The 22735-nt window shown below is 47.3% G+C and overlaps 1 protein-coding gene across 1 annotated transcript in view; it reads left to right on the top strand.

Moving 5' to 3' along the window:
- Positions 1–4661: 4661 nt before the first annotated feature.
- Positions 4662–22735, top strand: part of DIPK2A (divergent protein kinase domain 2A) — a 42392-nt gene continuing 24318 nt past the window's right edge. The window contains exon 1 of the mRNA XM_066599370.1: positions 4662–5517. Coding sequence (XP_066455467.1) covers positions 4864–5517 — 654 coding nt within the window. The 5' untranslated portion in view covers positions 4662–4863. The remainder of the gene's footprint in view (positions 5518–22735) is intronic.

Genomic DNA, 22735 nt, shown 5'->3' with positions numbered 1-22735 from the left:
AAAACGTGTTAGATGCAGTAACCTGCGTCTGAAAACAGGAGTAAAATCGTGGCAAAACGCCACAATCAAAATCATGGCGTTTTGCTGACGCTGTGTGTGAGAGTGACCTTAGGCTAGTCTCACAAGACCTGATTTGAATTGCAGATTCCACGGGCTCTGTCCATCTGGGTGATACACAGTACACATTGTTCTTTATGGTTGCTTATGTACCATACGTTATATAATTACGTTCTGTACGGTTTGCAGGTACCCGTGTCATCGCTAAGTGATGGTGCAACAAATATATATATGTATGAAAAAATAACAGGTGTACTGCGCATGACCGCCTGCGTTTGTGGTCATCCGCAGTACAATTTTTGCAGCCATATGTGGACGTACAAAGGGTCATGGGCGGGCTCACAGTTGTAAACCGCTGCGGGAGTACCGCAGTGTGTTCTGCTTACAGCAGTGTGAGCCCGGCCTTCGGGCTTATTCACACAGGTGAATTTGCGCATGCAACATGCAGACAATAGAATCCATTGTTTTCAATTGATTCATTCACATTTCCTTTTTCTGCACACACATTTCAAGCGTGGAAAAAGAAAGCAGCACGCTCTGCTTTTGTGCAATTTTGGGCACCAAAGGTCCATAGAAGTCTATGGGGGGGGGGGGGGGGTGCAAATATGCATACAATATGCCATAGTATGCGCAATATGCTGCCCAATTCTGCTGGAAAAAGAACACATCTATAACTCATTAGGCTAAATAGCCATTTAAATTGCGGCATGATTGTATTTTGTGTGCAAAGAAGCATGCCCTCCAAAGAAGCATGCCCTCCAAGATCAAAAAGTACAGTAAAATATGCTCATACGCAAGCAAAAAAAACTCCTTCATAGTCCTAGGGTGCACACAAAGATGCATACGCCAGTGTGAAGGAACCTTTACAAGTGAATTTTGTATACTTTTCTATGATTGCACAATAATCCAGATTATTGACTAATTTCACACCTGTCAGTTCCCATTGATGAAAAAATTTACTCTTTCTTCTGTGGCAAGGCAGTACACAGGGGGCTGTAACAAGGCCTTCTATGTACTGGAAGGTGTGCTAATCAGCGGGGACAGCTTTACGGCAGTGTCTGGAGGAACTAAAAACTTCAGGCACGTTCAGTCACTTGCTAAGAGCCAAGCTGGAAGTCTGAGAGTCTGGGGTAGCCGCATCAGGAACTGGGAGCCTGAGGTCCAGCACGAACCAGTCTGGGCCTTTCACAAGGTCTGACAGAGGAGGACGCCCTCTAGACGCCCTGGGTGGGGAATAGTGATGGAGTCCCTGAGAGTTGCAGAAAAAAAGGATAAAATAGGTCAGCACTTCCCAATAGAAATGTGTAGATGTATGTTAAACCATGGCTGCAACATAGAATAGAAGCAGAAACCAAAAAGTGGCAACAGCATACATTTACTATCAGAGATATACTCACCTATAATAAATACTCTAACCACATTAAATAGTGCAAGGTTCTTGATCAAATCATATTGGCCCATTTACCAACCTCCAGGTGACAAAGCTTTCAGATGGGTCCTAACGCTAATACCAGGTGGATTAATCTTAACCTGGGAAAGTTGGGTATCTACCTCTAAGAATGGAGTCCCTGGGGGTTGTGAACCCTGGAATTGTTGTATGTTTCACAGGCGTTTGCTGTGTATGAAAATTAAGGCTGTCTAACACCAGAATTTGAGGTGATTCAGAGGTCTTGAGCCTCTATGCATGTGGTGCTAATCATTATGAAAGGAAAAGATGCAAGTAAACCCCAGGTTGCCACTCTTCATATATCCTGCAAAGTAATTCCAAGGTTCTTTATAAACCAGCAGTTTTCACACCATGTTTGGGCTCTATGTTCGACATATGTTGGGAAATGCTCCCAAAGTATACATCTAATATGCGTCAACAGTGCTGAGTTGGTCAGACACATGCCGTAAGAACTCATATAGATAAACATGGAGGCTACCGACCGCTGAGACCACGGATGTCATTGTGGAACCACACAAACTTTGCACTGCTCTACAGGCTCTGTTGGGTGTTGCATGAACTGTACTACGTCTAGAGGGGAAATCACTTTTTGTCTTAGGTCACTCCTCACACTAACCGTTTTTTAACGTGATTAGCATGGTGTCCTGAGCGCCACGCTAATAGCAGTACAACACCGCGTTTGATTTCAATGGGGTCTCACAGAGCAGTGCTCGAATGTGGCGTTTCTAAAGCCGTGATTTTTGAGCACTGTTTGCTCTATTATTGTGCGTTTTGGCAGGTTTTTTTAATGCACCTCATCACATATCACAATGATTGGGCGCGTTAAAAACACTATCAAACGCTGTGACATAACGGTAAACTGTTGCAATTTTAAGTGGCGTATGTCTGAGAGTGTTTTTACGGTGTTTTCACACTTGCGATCGTCCCATTTCACTTAGTTGCTAAGCTGTCCCACCCTCTCCCATTGCTGGCTGCTGACCAGGGGCAGAGAGGTGGCGGGAGCTTAGCACACTAGCTCCCGCCCCGTCTCGCCTTCTCCCCTTGCTGAGAGATGGCAAGAGGGAGGGAAGGGGGAGGCAGTTTAGCAGAGCTAAACTGTCTCCTTCTGCCCAATGGCATTGCGGCCTCGGCATATATGCGCCGGGCCTGGGCCGTCTGAAAGGGCGCACAAACGTTCGATTTGTGTGCCCGTTCATGCGTTTTTACGTTGCCGTCGGGAGAACGTAAAAAATCCGACGCCCGTGTGAATAAGCCCTAAGGGCTCTTTCGCATGAGCGTAGGCGTTTTTACATGTACCTGCCGACGCCGTAAAGGCGAGTAAGCGGGCGCACAAATCTGACGTTTGTGCGCCCGTTCAGACGGCACGGTCGTGGCACATATATGCCGAGGCCGCAATGCCATTGCCTCCCCTTTCCTCCCGCTCGCCGGCTCACCTCCTTTCTTCTTCCCTCACGCTGCTAAACTCCCTCCCACCTCTCTTCTCTGGCCACGGTCATTGGCTCCCATAGCATCCTATGCAGCGGCCAACGTATTTCAGGCGGAAAGATAGTTCCAGGACTATCTTTCCTGCCTGGCGTAAAAGCGTCCGACGGAATACAGCCATATGATCTGATGCATTGGAATCCAATGCATCAGATGGTAGTGTATATCGGCCGGCCGTGAAAACGGTGAGATTTACGCTCGTGTGAATAAGCCCTGAGGTGCATTTAGACAAAATTATTATCGTTCAACCGAGCGACAGTGAACGACACTCGTCCAGTCGAAATGCGAGCCGACGACTGAAAATTAACGAGAATTCTTGCTCATTCATGTATCATTCCGTTTAAACACTCCTCGTTCACATAGGAACGAGTCAACGATGAATCTGCCTGCCTAAACAGACGTGACGTCACCCGCTCGTTTGCTTGTGCCGCCTAAAAGGAGCCTTAGGGCTCTTTCACGCGGCTATATGCGTTTTATGTTTCCCGTACGTGCCGTAAAATCGCATGAATGAAGAACTGCCGTGATTGAGTCTTGAACTTTAGCCGTGTGTTTTTTGTGTCATTCACACGTGCGGCTGCAGCGTATCGGTAAGAAAATACACACAAATGCGTAAGATTGCTGTAAAATCCTCGGAATGACTGCTAATGCTTTAATAGCAGCAGCTGTCTTCTTTTCCTAGCGTTGTACGACAGGTAACTCCTCCCCCCCCCCGCTCCCATTGAAGTCGTATCTCGCTAAAAGAACAAGACCTATCTTGTAACGCTGTGTATAAAATTGGCAACTGAAAACGGTCGTGTATGTGTCATTTTTCACAGCGCCATTTTTTTACGTGCCCATAAATCGTTCATCTAAATGAATACATTGGAATCCAATGCTTCAGATGGTCGTGATTTTTGGGCGATTTTTTTTAACCCAGCTATTTACCCGTCAATACAGTCATATGATTAAGGCCTAGTGTGATATCAAGCCAAGAGACTCAGCCCGATGTCGCGCTCGGCAGTGTGCAATGTACCGGCGGATGCGAGGCGTCACATCACTTCAGCGAAGTAGCGATCCTCTACTACGGCGTTTAGGGGGACTGCTGTGTGTTTCCTATTGCTTTTAATGGGAGACCTTGCGTCGCACTTGCGTGCAGCTTACACGCCGTGCGATGCTTTGCTGGTCAAATTGAAAACAATGGATGGTGTGATGTGTTCTGAGGGAACGCCCAAAGACAGGACATGCTGTGATTTTTTCCAGCGCTGCGGGAAAAGCAATCGCTCCTGTGAATGGCCCCGTTCAAAAGAATGGAGTTCATAGTTGTGCGTCTTGCAGCGCACAAATCTCACACGATTTTCTCGGCCGCATTTAAACAGCTCCAAGAAGTCCTCCTCCATTAACTTCTGCCTATAAGCCAACTACACCCCCCAGCAGTCCCCATATGATTTATTCAGCATATAGTTATCACACTACAAGTCCCAGGATGCCCCATGACACACAAGCTGACATGTGACTTATTACTAAGGTTATTTATTTATTGACTACTAGACGATGATTGTAAACTTTGCCCATCCCAAGATGGCGGCGGGGAGCGCTCACGTTACGTCGCGGCACACACTTTCCCGCCCACCCGGTCACATGACCAAACAAAAACTCTCCCTCCTCCTCCCCGAGCTTGGCCACGCCCCCGCTCGCGTATGTTGGCTCCGGATTTCCCGAGCTCCTCTGTCAGTAAGTTGCGAGCTGCCTGTTCGCGGGGAGCGAGGACGGCGGGGGGACTCCACGCCAGCGGCCTCGGCTACGAGCTGGCCCCACCGGTGCTCATTCAGCGGCCGCGGGAGGGCGAAGCCGCCGCTCCCCTCCTTCCCCGGGAGGGAGGCTGAAGTGAGAGCGGGACCATGTTGCGCCTTGTTTCGCTGAAGTTCGGCCGGCTGTACCGCTACGTGAAGCTGCTGTTCGCCGCCAGCCTGCTGGTGGTCATGCTGCTGAACACGCACTCGCTGCTCGCCTCCTTCCAGCGCAACGAGCTGACGGAGCGCCGGTTCCTCAGCCTGAACAAGTGCCCGGCGTGCTTCGGGACCAGCTGGTGCCGCAAGTTCATGAACGGCCAGCTGAGCTTCGAGGGCTGGGGCAGGGTGCGCCTGCTCGACTTCTTCAACGTCAAGAACGTGCACTTCGCGCAGTACGGGGAGCCCCGGGAGGGCAGCCGCCGCGTCGTGCTCAAGCGCCTCGGCTCCAACCAGGAGCTGGCCGAGCTGGACCAGAAGATCTGCAAGAGGGCGACCGGCCGGCCCCGCTGCGACCTGCTGCAGGCCATGTACAAGACCGACTTCGCCCGGCTCAACGGGGACGTCCGGCTGCTCACCCCGGACGTGGTGGAGGGCTGGTCCGACCTGGTGCACTGCCCCTCGCAGCGGCTGCTGGACAGGCTGGTCCGCCGCTACGCCGAGACCAAGGACTCCGGCAGCTTCCTGCTCAAGAACCTCAAGGACACGGAGCGCATGCAGCTGCTGCTCACCCTGGCCTTCAACCCCGAGCCGCTGGTGCTGCAGGTGAGTCCGCTGAACTTTGGGAGAACTACAAGTCCCAGCGGCTGTCTTGACCACACTGCTAGTGGAGCAAAGCCCCAGCATGCTAGCTGTTCTAGAACTCCTAGCTCTAGTGCACCCATGCGTCCTAAGAACTACAAGTTCCAGCATGTCACAGCGTCTGTTCTGTTCACAGGCTGCTGTTGTAGAACCACAAGCCCCAGCATGCCAGCTGTTCTAGAACCCCTAGCTTCAGTGCACCCATATGTCCTTAGAACTACAAGTCTCAGCGTGTAGTCTCATTGTAAACTTCTAGTGGAGCATATAAGTACAAGTTCCAGCATGCTTCCCTTTCCTACAACGAGGTGTCCCCTGCAACCATCAGCCTTAGAACTAGGAGTCCCAGCATGTCCTGTCTGCCCAGCTATCCCCGCACTACTGGCCCCAGCATCTTCTGTACCCATCAGTCTTAGAACTACAACCCCCAATATGTCTCCTGTTTACTCTGCAATCCCAGAACTAGCTCTGGAGCACTCAGCACCCATGGATGGTAGGACTACAAGCCCCAGCATGTGCTCCAATCACCCAGCTGTTGTAGATTTCTAGTTGAGCATGTGCTTTTGCCATGTAAGTGCAAGTTCTAGCCTGCATCCCTGTCCTAGAACTACTAGCCCCAGCAACCTCTGTACCCATCAGTCTTGGAACTAAAAGTTCCAGCATGCCCTGTCTACTCGGCTATCTTAGAACACTCCAGTGTCCTCGGGCATCCTAGAACTACAAGTCCCAGAATGTGCCCTGCTCACCCAGCTCTTGGCAAACATATGCTATGCCCCTGTTGTGGACTAGTTCCAGCATCTTCATTACCATCAGTCTTTAGAACTAGATGTCCCAGCATGTGTTCTATTTATCGGCTGTCCCTGCGACTCTTCTAGTAGGCTGCAGTGGAACTACACCTCCCAGCATATGCAGCTTTCTACCTGTGCTGAAACTGCAGTTCTCAACGTTGCATGCTGTCTCTTTAAGATCCCATAGAACTACAAGTTCCAGCAGGGATTTGCGTATCTGCTCTGCTGCAGTGAACTTGCTTCCCCCAACATGTATGTTGCTTGCTCCCATTGTAAAGCCTGTCCCAGCATGCTCAGTGTTAGTATCCTGATAATTGTCCCAGCGTGCAGCTTCCTGCCAACGGTGGAATTGTAGGTTCCAGCAAGTAATGTATAGTTTAACTTCGTCAAACTACATGTGCTAATAGTTATCATTTGTGACCTCTCCTAGCGCTGTCAGCTGTTGAACTACAAGTGCCAGCATGTTGATTGCTGCTACAACAGCTGTATTATTATGACTCGAGCTGTGATGATCATTGGAGGGTTGAATGTGATCACTGTGTTAGAAAGTTGGCAAACTTGCTTGTGAGTTGAGTGCAGTAGTTCTCCGTGCACAGCCTTGAGTTGTGTGATGTTGGTTTTTGCTCCGGTATAGGGCACTAATTGGTATGACTCGTCTTACTTAGACGTTGGTGGTATGGCATCAGTCAGCGTTGCCTCTGTGGGCAGTATGAATCCAGCTGGTTAGTGTCAGCGGGTCTTGTCACTCACTGATCATCTGTGTATGAAGCTGTCAGTCAGTGGATGATTCAGATGACAGCTGCCTTATGTCTGCGGGCACCTTTTGCTATGTGTAGATGTCTTTATGGATTAGTGCTTGGCACCAATCTATTGTTGGCTTCTGGTGGCCTCTTGGGCTCTGGGCACAGTAGCGGTTTTTGCCATCAGGTTTTCATTTCTCTAACAGCCAGAATCCTGTATCCATTCTCTCCAGTAGAAGAGAAAAAAAACAGACCTAATCGACCCATTTACCCATCATAATGAATCATTCCTACCCACTGTGAATCCATGATGCCTATATGAACAGAGACTCTGTGCCCAGTCTGTGAATGACTCCTTCATCCTGCTCATGTTTAGGTTCTGAGGTCAAGAAATGAATCAGGATTTGGTTCCTCCTAGTCTAATGCTCTTATGTTTACTCTGTACCAACCACTTAAACCTTCTTCCAACAAGCAACGTCTTGCCAGGCATAGAGCTGAATCCCTGCCAGTCTTATCCTAGTCATTCTGCCAACCTCCCTGATGAGACTATGTAACCAATTTAGGTGAAGTGTATTGGTGCTAGTAACTAGAGGGAGATTGTAACATTATGTATCCACCCTGTGTCAGCTTGAGTTGTGTAATGCATGGCAACCGTGGATTTAAAGGGACAGATGTTTCTTATGTACTTGTGTATGTTTCCTCTCATTTGTACCCCACAAAGTACTCCATATAATTGTTTGTTCTGTTAATAGGTTTTTGTGATTTCTGATTAGTGATCTTGACTTGGTTCCCCTTTATTCGTTTTGACTTTCTATATTCTAGAACTCGTCCATGTCCCTGAACACAGATACAATGTATTGTAACTATGGGTGGCAGATGATCTGCCATACTTGCTAGAAATACATTCGCTACAATATCTGCTAGATTGTGTTGCAATGACTTATCACTGCATGTGTGGTATTATTGGATGAGTCTCCTCGTTCTGCCTGGCTGCACCCCTCTTATAAGTGTAGGGTGTCCTACACTAGCAGGGTATGACTGTCTGTCTTTTTTTTTTTTTCTTGAACCGTCCAGTGGTGGCCGACAGCTTAGGATTCTCATGGTTGCCATTCTTTGCTCCATGAAACATAAATGGACTTTCTTTAGTGCTAGTGAATGGCAGTGTTGTGTGCTAAAGATCAGAGCTTCGTCCTGTGACCCCAGGCCCTTTAATGGTCTGCAGGGTTATGGCGTGGGTGACATGACGAAGGGATTACTATGACACATTCTTTACTCCCACTGTCATGTTTCATCTTGTACCACTTACTGGCTCTGCACTGCTGTAAGTACAGCCCTCCAGTACCCAGTGGCTCAATGCTGGTCAGCTGGGTGACTCCAGGTCCCCAAGAGAGTAATCCTAATGGTGATGAGGAATATAAACATGTATCAGTGTTGGGTTTTAGCATTTTTGTGTGGTTAGATCTAAATCCTCATTGTGCTCCTGCACCGCTCCAGTGATACATGTATGGACATATTTACTTTTGCCCATGTGTGATTTACAACAGTCTTGGTTCTCTTCTATTGATTTATCATTTAAGAGGTAAACATGCCATGCTTTGCTTACCTAGAGGATTGCTGTGTTCTGTGAGGCTGGCACTTGGAGTAAACTTACTGGGATGGTGCCAGTGCAGTAGATGGCAGTGCTGGGTCACTTTATTTTACCTTAATTCACTAGTTTGCAGAAATACTTCAGAACTATACAGCGTTCTCTTCAAATGACTGTTGGCGATTAGTGACGTTTAGTAGCTATCGCTTCCAGCTCAAATCTGTGTGTTCATACAGAAGATAGGGCAGGGGTGAGGGTTTTAGCAAATTTATTGTGGCTTTCCTTCACAATTTGTCAGTTTGTATAAAAAGGGGAAAAAAAGCCACTTTTTTCCTGCAGAATGAGGTTCTACATTACCCTAAAATCTGCACAGGTTGTTTTTCAAAGTGTGAATGAAATGTGGAAAGAAGGTCTTTCAGTGTAAATTCTGTGTGACCGTATTGAAGAGTTCAAGTTAGGCCGAGTTGTCTGGGTGTGGGATGAGAGTTGTGTGCTTGTTTGTGGAGTTATTTATTTTAACTATAGCTGTAAATGTGTTAAAACTTATAAAAGCGGTGGCCCTCGCCCACTCATTACTCCGTCTCTCTTGTTCCTCCTGGTCTTTGTTTAGGAACGACTACCACCTGATTGTCATTCTCTTGGCATCACCGCTCAGATGCCGGGAGCCATGATGCCAGAATGGCACGTTGCCCCTCTGGCTGTAGCTGTCAGGTGATGGTAGTTCTTAAACAGACTGTGGGAGCTGCAGCACTGGATCACCGAGGGTGAAGACAGCTAAGTGCTGCCGCTTTTATCTTGCAGCTAAAGTTTAATCATCCCACACCTTTAAGAGTGGCTGCACACCATTTTGTAGTAGTGCTCTTGCTACCCCCCCCCCCTTTTTTTTTTTTAAAGAGGGGAAACCCCACTTTAAGTAAGGGGGGGGCAGCAGGTGGGGAAGGGGTATTAAAAACCTCTTAAACTTTTTTCGAGGGTTAACAAAAGTGAGATGAGGGCCTAGTTACACTTGGGAGATTTGATGCAGACATTTTTACACCTGAACATTAGTTCCATATGTCAATGAGATAGTTTCTGCAGTAAATATATGGATTTCTCCAAGGTTATGAAGGGACAGGTGCAGAAATTTCTGCAACAAATCTGCATATGACCGCCTTCAAACAGGTTATAAACGCTGCGGAACTTGTGCTGGTGGAATCGTAGCGACACTTCTGCAGTGTGCCAGCCATGAGCTTTCAGAAATCTCCTTCACATGGGGTGGGAAACTTCCATAATGCTTCCACAACCTTTTCTAAAACTGCCTCAGACTCTAAGGCCTAATGTCCACTTGCACGGATTCCACTGCTGAATGAGGTATACAGGCTGACAGAAATGGCTGAGTTATACTGTCCTAAAAGGGCAGTGGTTTTAAGATTCTTACTGGAATTTGCAGTCGGACTTGCCACTTCCTGTTGTGTGGCGTCATAGGTGCCCCACAGGCTGTCGGCTCATTAAAATAATTAGGCATGGCCCTCTTTTTATCAGTGCATCCGCCAGACAAGGTGGGGGCCAGAACAGAACATATCCTGCAGAACCCACTTCTGGGACCTGCAGATATCAGACTTTTTGACTTATTCTGTGGATATGCTATAAAAGTCTGAGATGGGAATATATCCCCTTGAAAGTGACCGTCCTGTCAGAAGCTCAGAATTGATGTCCGTACCTACGGGGCACGTTTACCTGCTAGTTACTGTATTTTTCCTACAGCGTTTGCCCCTTGACTGCTTTTTAGCTCAGTTCCATTAGGACAGAGCAGTGATTTGTGACTAGTTGACAGTGCCTAATGTGATGTAGCCTGGGACACACCCTGTCTAATCACTGGTTCAGGCTTCCTCGTCCAATGATGAGATGGGGTGTGTCCCAGACTACATCAGATTACTCACTGTAGTCACAAATTACAGCTCTGTCCCAGTAGAAGTTTGCTATAAAGCCGCTGAGGAAAAATAGACCATCCGTTATGGGTACGGACTTCTATATGAATTTTGAGTACTTGCATGGAGGGTTGCTTGAAGAGGTTTCATGTTCCAACTGTAATGTGACATTTTTGACTATCGGACAAATCTGGAAAGTTTTTGCAGACACAATGGCATCATATATTCTTTAAATATGACCCTTAGAAGGGCATGCTGTGTCCGTTTTTTAGTACTGAAAATATTGACTCCATGTTATTTAGCTATAATAGAATGTGTCTGCTTCTCTTGCGTTAGGTTGATGTGTGGATTGACTTCTACGAGATACATAAAGATGTTCATATGAGGAGATGGGTTATTTTTCCTGCAGTTAAACAGGCCATCCTGAGGTTGATTCCTAAACCCTGTAAATGTGCAGCTTTTGTGAATCCCCTGTGGGCTCCATCCCAGACAACGCTGCCCAGTTGAGGAAGTATCTGGAGCACAGTGCAAGCCCTCCGCCTCAGTAAGTTGCCACATATTCCCAGTAGTGCCGTCTCCTCCTGATCTGTCTCCATTTGTGTGGATGACTGCTTAGAGCTTTTAGCTTGATGGATGCTACATAGGAGGGGATCCATGCACTCCATCAGCTGCTGATCCAGGGCATTGGACAAATTATTTAGTGACTCACGGGTTTGAAGAGGCCAAATGTCTGTATATTTAATTGTGTATGTCTGTTAAGTCAGACTTCGTTGTACATTCACATTTTGTTTCATGTAGAACATCTTAATTTCTAGTATTAAAGCATTTTTTTTTTTTTAATTTTATCCCAGAGTTTATTGCCTAGATCTTCTGATGTGTTACATGTGGAGGGTTTGATGTGGTTTTTCTGCAGTTGAAAAATGGGAGCAAATCTGTTTGGGGTCTCTGGTGCCTAAAAATCCTGCAACATGTTGAGCGTTTTCCCAGAGGAAATAGCATAACGACAGACTGATTATAGACGGGCACCAATGTAGTCAATGGCAACCTTTTAGTCCTGTCATAGGATGGATCCGGTCAGGTGGGGATCCAACTTCATGTTCCCATTGTGGCGCTGGAAAACGTAAACTCAGATGGAGCCCTTACTACTGATGTGACAGGCCGCCTGCAGACGGGCGGAAATTCTGCGGCGGGATTCCCCGCAGAATGTCCGGCCGTACATGCCTGCATAGGATTGCATTACAATACGCAATCCTATGCAGACGGCCGCGGTTTGTCTGCGCGAAATCCTGCGCAGAAAACAAACCGCGGCATGCTCTATTTTCCCGGCGTCATCCTGACGGCAGACATGGAGGTTGCACCTTGACCTTGTAGGGACAGGAAGCAAGAGACTTGAAAAGGCTTCTCCTGCCTCCCATTCACCAGTGCTTCCTGTCCCTACAGGGACATGCAAAAGGTGCTCCCTCCAGGGAGCCGCAGGATAACAGCCGGGATTGACAGTCCACAGGGCCGCTTCCCCTCTCACCTTCTTCTTTCCAAAAAGAATCTTGCTGACAGCGGGGCTGACGGTCCACAGGGCTGCTGCCCCGCTCACCTCCCCTCCGGAGAGTCAGCGCAGTCCGGGAGCACGGCGGGCCACAGGTCTGACCGCCCGGGGATCACCACCGCAGCGCATCGGAGCGGCGGACCAGAGGTCCCTGAGTCCACTCCTGCTTCGTACACGGGCTTCCGTGCAGCGTTTTTCAGCCGGGGAGAGCGGCGGGCCATAGGCTCAGATGCCTCTCTCCTCCAGGCATGCCGGAGCGGCTGCGCGCAACGTCGGGGGGCGGAGCCAATAACACGTGGTGACGTCAGACGCAGTCAGCTGACCCGGACAGCGGGAGATTTAAAAATGGAATGGCCAAAAGGACAGCCCTGCCATTTTAGGAGTCCTCTCATCTTAAAGACCCGATGGACAACAGGGTTGATGCCTTGATGAAACGGGCCTGGCAAACAACGGCCTATACGCTTGAGTCCAACATCTCAGCGACTTCCGTGGCGAGGTCGATGTTCCTCTGGTTAGGGGAACTAGACGACCAGATTAAGCAAGAGGCCCCCAGAGAGGCATTACTGGAATGCATGCCTTTACTAAAATCAGCAACAGGCTTCCTGGCAGACGCATCCGCCGAGTCCATGAGGCTGGCGGCCAGAAGCGCCGCATTGTCTAACATGGCCAGGCGGGCAGTCTGGCTAAAAACGTGGAAGGCAGATACGGCCTCCAAAGGAAGATTGTGTTCCATCCCCTTTCATGGCCAGCACATTTTTGGCGTGGATTTGGAGGAGATCCTAAAAAGAGCTACCGACAAAACCCACAGTTTTCCGGATCAAGCCAGAACGGGATTTCCCTACAAACGCCAGCCATCCTTCAAGCTATACCGGGGCAAAAGAAAGACGGGGCGCTGGTCCTACCCCAAAGGAGGCAGGGGTAAGATACAAAACAACCCCTACCCCTATAGAAGAGTACCAGGTGGGGGGCAGACTATTGAACTTTTCCCAAGAATAGCAAGAGATTACAGATAACCCGTGGGTCCTGCAGCTCATAGCGCAGGGGTACAGAATAGAATTCTTCACCCGCCCCCCCCCAATTTCTTCAGTCACCCCCACACAATCCCCTGCCATGCAGGACATCTTTAAAGATGAAATCTCTGCAAATGGGGGCGGTAGTTCGGGTCCCCACAGTAGAGCAGGGCCAGGGATTCTACTCATCTCTATTTTTGATAAAAAAGCCAAACGGCAGTTTTCGGATGATTCTTAATCTGAAGGGCCTGAATAAATTTATTACTTACAAAAGGTTTAAAATGGAAACAGTCCGGTCAGTGGTAACCCTGATCGAAAGAGGGGACTTTGAGTACCGTCGACCTAAAAGACCCGTACTACCATGTCCCAGTCCTGCCAGAACATCATAAATACCTGAGGTTTGCCATCAGAATAGGGAGCCGGGTACACCATTTTCAATTTCAGTGCCTACCCTTTGGCATCTCTACAGCACCCCGAATATTCTCTAAAATAGTGGCAGAGATGGTGGCGCATCTCCATGTAGCCAGGTATAAATATCATCCCGTACCTGGACGACTTCCTGGTGATCGCCTCCTCATCCAAGATCCTCAGAGACAATACTAGCAGAGTCATCTCTCTGTTTCAGAGATTGGGGTGGATAGTCAACTTTCCCAAGTCTAGTCTTCTCCCCGAGACACGGAAAACCTTCCTGGGGGTGCAGACAGACCTTGTCTTTGCCTCCACTCAGACAGGAAAGTCTTAGACTGGCAGCACAGGAGGGTGGCCAGAAGCAAATGGCAATTAGGGATGCAATGAGGCTCCTGGGCCTCATGGCCTCCTGCATTGGCATTATCCCTTGGGCCCAGGCGCACTCCAGAACACTACAGAGAGCCATCCTGGGTAACTGGGATTGGACATCCGTCTCTCTGGATAGGAGGATGCCCATGTCATCTGTCTTAAGGTCCCTCCGCTGGTGGCGGTCAACCGACACTCTAGAAGCTGAGTCCCCATGGGTGGCAGGACCTTTCATCTCTGTAGTAACCGATGCGAGCCAGTCTGGCTGGGGAGCGCAAGTGGGGCAGCGCCTGCTCCAGGGCGAGTGGGGACCGACTCTGCGTGCCCAGACATCGAATTTCAGAGAACTTAGGGCCATCTGGGAAGCGCTTCACAGATCCCAGGATATCCTAAAGAAGAGACACATAAGTCTTCTCTGATAATGTGACCGCCGTTTCACTTATTCGCCACCAGGGGGGCACCAGAAACGTTCATCTGCTGAAACTAACAGCCCGGATCTTCAGATGGGCCGAGACCACGGTACAATCCCTGACAGCGGTCCACCTCACAGGGTCCCAGAACCAGACAGCCGACTTCCTCAGTCGAAGACGCCTGGACTCCGGAGAATGGTCGCTGAATCAAGAGGAGTTCCGTCTTGTTACAGAAACCTGGGGCAGTCCACAGGTGGACCTGTTTGCGAGCAGCAAAAACTCAAAATGCCCCGCCTACTTTTCCCTAGATCCGAGGGGTTAGACACCTTTTCCCAGAGTTGGGAACGAGAGACAACAGCACACGCCAAACCTCAATATAGAGAGGGAGGAAATAACCGGGCAAACAAAATGCGCGCTTCTTTGCCAGTCCTGGATCCACTTGAACCGGAAGGAGCAGAAATCAATATAATAGAAGAGAAGCAGCATCCACGGATCTTTATCTCAATACTTTAATTATCCAGCATAAAACAACGTTTCAACCTTATAAAGGTCTTTGTCAAGGCCATTTTGAGCGTTTAATTGACCCCACAAATGTGATGCTCCAGAAACTCAATCTGCTCACAGGAAGGTCAGTTTTGTAGCTTCTGTAACGAGCTAGACTATTTTCAGATGTGTGAACATGATTGCACAAGGGTTTTCTAATCATCAATTAGCCTTCAGAGCCAATGAGCAAACACATTGTACCATTAGAACACTGGAGTGATAGTTGCTGGAAATGGGCCTCTATTCACCTTTGTAGATTTTGCACAAAAAACCAGGCATTTGCAGCTAGAATAGTCATTTACCACATTAGCAATGTATAGAGTGCATTTGTTTAAAGTTAGGACTAGTTTAAAGTTATCTTCATTGAAAAGTACAGTGCTTTTCCTTCAAAAATAAGGACATTTCAATGTGACCCCAAACTTTTGAACGGTAGTGTACGTCTATGCGGGCACGAACCAGTAGCCCAGAGGCTCCTATGGTGGACATTTCTGTTTCATGCGGTAAATTTGTGCATATTTCCTTTGTTTAATCCGGGTAAGCTACCCTCTTATTGTTTATGTTCAAATAGAATTAACCATGTTAATTTTGTCTCGGAGCAATAAAAATCTTCCTTGGTTAACCACGACATGTCCATGTAAGTAATTTAGAAGACACTGGTGAATGGGAGGCAGGAGGAGCCTTTTGAAGTCTCTTGCTTCCTGTCCCTACAAGGTCAAGGTGCAACCTCCATGTCTGCCGTCAGGATGACTCGGGAAAAAAGGAATTTTCGGTAAGAAATTCACTCCCTTTCTGTGCGGAGCTCGCAGAGCCCCGCACAGAAACGTCACGCACAGGCCCCCGGCTCCGTTCTGCGCATGCGCCGGCACATGAAAGAGCCGGAGCTGCGGGAGCAGGTGAGTCCCGCGCTGCTCTCTGCAGGCACTCGGGTCGGGTCCCGGTGTGAGAATTTTTGCAGCCGGATACGACCCGGCCGTCTGCAGGCGGCCAAACTGGCATTAAAGCATTTTTTCATGTGTACATTAAGTGAAATTATGAGTGCTTTGTTTAAAGCTCTGATCATATCTGCTCCTGTCAGTGCCGCTGTTGCCTCTAAAAGGAAGAGAATTCCTCTAGGTCTCCTTTATTGTCCATTACTGTTAATGTCGGTTTTGAAAACTGATGTCTTTCAACCTAGCGGCTTGCTTTATAAGACCAGTTTAACTTGTGTATTGCAGGTGCATCTATACGCTTGTAATACACTTGTGTGGAACTGGCCTCAAGGTAAGCCATGACACTAGTGTCAGCAGTATCCTACTGGGTTTGAGTTGCATAGTATCTTCTGCTCCATTCATATCTAAAGCTGATAACAAAGACCGTTGGCCCTTAAGGGCTTATGCCCATGAGCATTGTGGGACACACTGCCGGAGTACCGCGATTAAAAACAAAAGTGCCCGCTGGTGATCGCAGATCTCCGCGGTCTCCATTAATGCTATATTAATGGAGACCTCCCGCTATGGAAATCTGCAGTAGAATTCCGCATGTGGGCATTGGCAGGCAGAAAGCTATTCAATAAAACCTAATGGCTGCGGAATGTATGCACCGATTTTCCGCCACGCGAAATGCGGTCGACATCTGTCCATGGGCATTCGCCCTAAAGGAGTTGGACACCTATTTTATCCATGTACTTGACCAGCAGAGTTGCCTTCATCAGATTTGTTGGGCACAGGCCAACTTGCAGCCAGGACATCATGGCCGGCCGGCCGGTGAGGAGGCCTGTGACCTGGCACAGCCTGCAGTGGCCGCCCATTGAATGATGCTGTGCACAACGCTGTGCATGTATTAGTTTCTAATGCCAGGGTGCAGCTTTTGTGGTGGAGTCTGCTAATGGAGGAGCACGTGACCTGATCTGTCCATCGGTGGTTATGGATGGGAGTGCCGTCCTGAACTGAGCTTCATGAGGTGGTGGCACTTTGCACGCCCGAAGAACAGAGCTCTGCTGATAAAATATGGTTTCGGCATCTACAGCAAGCAAAAACTAAGGTGGCCAACCCTCTTATTTACTTTTTTGTTAAATGGAACCACTAAAGCCGTTCTGAGACTTGTATGAAGGCCATGTTTGGGTTTGTCTTTACAAACTCCATCACACTAGCTGTGCATGCAGCTCTATCACGTTGTCAATATAAGGCAGCGGGGTCATTTGGGTGGCAGTTCCAAGTGACTAATCTAGTTTTGGTGATGAATGGAAACCACAACATGGATATTAGTAAAGGCTAAATTCTACAAACACGGGATTAGATATTTGTAAATAGTACTACAGGTATGCATTGGGCGATGTTCTCTGTAAATATTGACGGTGCTCGGCTATTGCTAAACTGTGCGGTTGGTAAAAGCATTTAAAATTACTAATGGGTTTTGGCTAGCGAGTTCCCTTGATGGAGCTCAGCCTTCCTGTTCGGTCATGTTACCCTCTGGATGAGATCCTGGATGCATGAGGCAAAGCGTGTGCCGTCTAAACTTGCAGTCGTGGGTGGCGCCATGGGCATTGGGCCTAAAGTACTTTGTAGTGACAATTGCTTCCAACCCAGTATTCTGTAAGGAAGTGTTTGGAGGCTTTATCTGTTTGGCAGATTCTCTAAATATCTTCTAAGGGGAGGTAAGTAGGGACTGTCAGCTGCCAGGAGTGGAAGGAGACTGATTCTGTCCAGAACCCTTTTCTTTTTCTTTTTTTTTTTTCTCTATTAGCAGCATTTTAAGACTCTTGGTATTCGAATGACTCATGAGAACCCCCATAACAGGTTTCATGTAGCACTGTACATATCAGGTTCTCATTACAAGTTAACATGTCAGAAAAAGGGGCAATCTAATATTTGCCTTTTTTTTTTTTTTTTTTTTCCTTCAAAGTGTTAATAAAGAATTCCTTATCTGCATATTCAGTGGCATTGGTCAGCAGTTAATTGCGTGCCCGCAGGTGAGGAGCCATGGCTGTATTAAGAGTTGTTGACTTGCTCTGCCTTTCGGAAGATGATATCATAACTGTATAACGCTAATGCAGAAGCTGCTCTGTGTAGATGCTATTAATGTGCGGGATTGTTGGAGCTTAGAAGAAAGTGATCAGAACAATCTAGCAAGTCTGTGCCGTGTGGGATTACTGGACGGACTGAGGCGATTTCGGAGCTTATCTTGTCAGCTATTTGTAGTACAGATTATTGTAAAGTAGCAGTGCTTACAAAATTGTACCAATCACTGATGTTTGTAATTTGATTTAATCTGTCCCGATGCTTTTGGGTCCCCTGAGTTTTCAGTGAAGGATGCTGGATTACTGTACAGAACCATTTATTTTTTTTGTGTGTAATTTCCCTTCTCAATTCTCATTCCGTTTCTCAAATGAAGTTTCTGTTTTTGGTTTTGTTTTTTTTTTCCCCCCTTTTTATTCAAAATCATTAAAAGTAGTAAAATATTTCATTTTTATAAATCAACCTCCCCACAACCTGTAAAGGGGGGACAAAGAAAGCAGTTTATAAACATATACTTGCTGAATTACTATTCTTGACTCCTCTGCCCGACAAGTCCTTTCCGTCCACAGGATCCTCCTATTGCTGTATAATTTATCTTGATCCCACTATTCTCGGTACACTCAATACCGTCGCACGAGAAAACCCCGCACAGTTGGCAGATCATGGCTAGTTTGGCACCGATGATTAGGCCTCATTAGAAGTTGCTCAGATCGCTTGTTTTTGCTATTCTAATTTGGGTTCATACTGAAAGTGATCCATGTGAACTATGATCACTTGATTTTATGCTGCACTGACATGTGGCTGATTTCCAAGGGCCAATGTCTCTAAAAGTGATATCTATCTCGATCTATATCAACATAACATGATGGTGTCAGCTGATATGGTAGCCAATGAAAGGCAGTGATGTGACATTGTCACCTATGGCTGCAACATTGAGATGCATAATCTCTAGAAGAGCTGCCAGGTATTGGTGCATCTTGCTTTCACCGGCTCTAGGGGTGGAGACATGGGTTGGCCTGCCTCAGTGCCAGGTGACTCCCCCAGCAGTGGATTGGCTGATGCAGGGAAGGGTCAGGAGACTTCCCCAGCAGTGTATAGACTGATGCAGGTGGGCTCTCTGCCCACGTTGCCCTCCTGTAATTGTCCCCCTGCTGGCTCCTGTGACTATTCTCCTGCTGTACTACCACCGGTTTCCCTCCCCTCTCCTGTGTTGTCCCTTATGGCATTGTGGCTCCAGCGCTGTGAGTATGGCGGGGCTGTGCTCCTGTCCTCCTGCATTGCCACTAATGCCACTGTGAACAGCAGGAACACATGTGCCCGATCAGCTCTGCTGCACTTAGCCGCTGTCAGTGTTATTGGGCTCCTTTCTGCTCTTCATTCTGGGGGGTGGCGGTGATATTCGGCCGTAATGAGTAACCCAGCCATGACTGGAGATGCTGCGGAAAGCGGCCAATCTACTGCTGGGGGTGTCACCTGCATCTTCCCTGTCACTGTGGCTGGCCAACCTCGTTCTGGTGGAGACAAGATGTAGCACTACAGAGTTGCCCTAAACATTCAGCTCCCATTCTGCCGGCCAAGGTGTGATCGTCTGTTCATTTGATTTCTGTGTTGCAATGATTCCTTATGCTGGAGGTTTCAGCAGATGGACCCAGAGTAGCTGGGGAGGGTGGCATAGTAGAATGTAACACAACAATCTGCCCTGAAAGGAGCTGTTCTATGGCTTAAATATTCAGGCGTAGTAGCCGTGCCCTGGTATACGTCTGCACAGGACTGGAGAAGGTGGGCTCCTGGAGTGGTTTAACTGGTTCCTTCTCTTGGCTTGTACATTCCTGTAGTGTAATAATTGCTCTGGTGGAGGTAATTCAGGTAATGGCAGAGCAACTGTTGGGATTTCCAGCGTTGGCAGTACAATACAGGTGCTTATTACAGGTACTGGAAGTACTGTGGGAGTGGGTCCCCTCCGCCCCATGTCAATATGAGCTACATCACACCCTTTCTGACTAGGTGTATTGATCTGCTGTGGAGGTGCATCAGACTCTGGATACATGATGGCTAGAGAGGGCCTATTCTCCTTTACATTAGTGAAAGCGTCACACCCATTTAACTGTAGTTTTAGCATTGACCCCTTTGGGGTGTGGTAGCTAACTTATAAATGTAGGAAATATTCCGACGCTTTGTGCTGCTGTTTTCTTGGTTTAGACAATTTTTTTGAAGCACCCTGAAAACCTAGGAATACTTGTAATATGGTTACTATTTAAATGTATTTGTTGTGTTCTTACTAGGCCACAGATTTGTTACACGATTGTCTTTTAGTTCCTACTGCTTTGCAATACAACATATTTTGACAACAAAAGTTTTTTTGTTTTTTTTTTGTTTTGTCCTGTGACACAAACAAGCCTGCAGGTTGCTTTCCACATCCCCAATGTGTCTGCAACTCCTATTTTCTCCCTTCAAGGGCGGGCAGTGCTGTAAAAAACAGGCCGCTAAGTTGGTTTTGGGTAACATAGTATATAAGGCTTTAAAGACACATACCCATGCAGTCTGTTACCCCCACTATTGATCCAGAAAAAGGCAAAAACCCCCAATGAGGTAGAAACTAACTTTTTCCTCATTAAGGCCGCGCCCAGGTTATTTTTCTGCTATCTTATAAGAGCCATTGGCTTCCTATGAAATGTTCACATGGTTATTAGAGGCGTAAAATACTAGCACCTGCAAAAGATAGGACATGCGTGCCGGTAAGGTCCGTGCTGTGCGTAACGACATCATGTGATGTCTGTTAATCCCTGTACCTTCGTCCCCTTGCCACCCCATTGGAAGCAGCAGCACCGGCCACATTGAAAGCAATGGGATAGCATTGTGGTCCTCCTGCCACAGCTGTGGCATGGGATTCTTTCGTCCTACAAGCACAGCTCCTCCATGGACCAGGCATCTGAAACTTTTCCTGTCGAAGGCCTGCACACACTATTTTGGGCACATGTACCAAAAAAACGTGCAGAGCTTCAGGTGCAGAAAAAAAAAATCCCATTCGTCTAAGTGAGCCCTAAAGGGAAAAAGATTCCTTCCTGACTCCAGTCTGCCAATCGGAATAATCCCTAGATCACCGACCCTTTAAAGTTATTAATGATTATTACACTATATGGACACAAGTATTTGGGCACTGCAGAAAATCAGCAAATATGCAAATCCTGAGTTTGCCGAATGGTATGCTGGGAAGGGACACGGGTAAAATAAAAAGCTGCTCAGTTTGTAATAACTATTCATTCATCTGATCGAGCCCTTGTGGGACTAACTGCAGCGACGGGTAAAACACCGCTACCCACGCCCATCTTCACAACAATCTTTTCTCACAGCCTGGCTCAAGGAATGGTGAGTTACTCCTGCCCAGACTTACAGAACTTGTGGAAAGTATGCCTCGACGTGCTGCCGCTGTAATAGAAGCAAAAGGAGCGCCGACACCTTACTAAATAGGATAATAAAGCACTTTTTCCTGAAAGTGTCCAAATACTTTTGTTCACATAGTGTATGATATTGTATCACTCAAGAAAGACATCCAGACCCCTTTTGTACTCTTATAGAATTCACCATCAGTGTCCTCTGGCAGAGTTCCACAGTCTCACTGCTCTTACGGGGTAGAGTCGGCCGAAACTGCTTAAAAGTATTAAATCCATAATGCAGGCCTTCCTTCCAAGGTGCAGTGATGCGCTCCTATGGGTAATTCGGGAAGAATAAAAAGAGAGAAGGGGTGGTTGTGGTTTTTTTTTTCTTTTTTTTTTTGCGAGCATGGAAAAAAATTTGACAAGGTGTGCCATGAGCCGAAAAAAGTTGGGAAACTGACAATTGATCCACAGCTTACCATTATACAGTAAATTTAATACTAATTATACATAAGCCATTTATGAAGGAGTCTGAGTGAAAAATCGAGGGCTTGGAAATTTGGTTTAGTCTTCACAGCTCTGCTACCAAAAAAAACAAAAAAAAACGCCCGCCCTGCTTGTTGTATTCTGTCTGCTACAAGGAGGGGTGCTGCTTGGTGTGCAGGAGCGCCCACCAGTGTGCTTTTCTTTCTAATCAGATGGTTTTGGACATGACAAATTACTTGCCCAAAGTAATGAACGTTAATCGGTGCTCGTTAATTGTATAAGCAGACATTTAGTAGTGTAGGGACAAATGATGCAATATTTCCATCCTTCATCTTCATACAGAATCCTTTTGTCGGCAGCACATCTCCACCTTTTCATGGGGTGATGTGGTACCAACCAGTGAATATTTTCATGCTTTTAGAAATGACCTGGTTTTTGTTTTGTGCAAAAAAAATAGTTCTAAGCAGCTGCCCCCTCAATATCGGGAAGGTGTGTGTGTGACTTTATCAGTACCTTGCACATATGCAGTGGCGCATCCATTTGGCAGTCTTCCTGTCTGCATGTTGAGGGATGTGGTTTTTGGTTTTTTTTAAAATTTTTTTCCCATAGGTTGATCACTTAAACAAATGTTCTGACCTTATCATTAGACTATTAGAAAAGACCAAAAGAGGTCTGTCCTGTTGCCAGACTCTGTAATGATCAACCTGCTCTCAGTGCTTCTTATTGGTAAAGGTATACAGTAACTGTTGGTAGTAGGGGATGTAGATCTTCAGAACCAAGATTGGCTCCCAGGTGGCAAGCACTGTGGAAGTTCAATGCCAAATTCGCCAATTGGCACCCAATTCCGCCCAAAAGATTCTGTAAAAGACAAATGAGCTTTAAGACTTACTGTAGGAGCTTGACTAGAGCTGTTTTCACATAGTTATAGCTTCAGTTTATGACCGCAGCCACAATGTAGTGCTGAATCCTTTGCATGATAAAACGCTCACGGCAGCCTACAGCAGACCCTGTTGACTTATGAGAACCGTCTGG

The sequence above is a fragment of the Eleutherodactylus coqui genome, chromosome 1 (genome assembly GCF_035609145.1).
Source record: "Eleutherodactylus coqui strain aEleCoq1 chromosome 1, aEleCoq1.hap1, whole genome shotgun sequence".
Classification (NCBI taxonomy): domain Eukaryota; kingdom Metazoa; phylum Chordata; class Amphibia; order Anura; family Eleutherodactylidae; genus Eleutherodactylus; species Eleutherodactylus coqui.
This window is presented reverse-complemented; position numbering and strand designations above follow the sequence as displayed.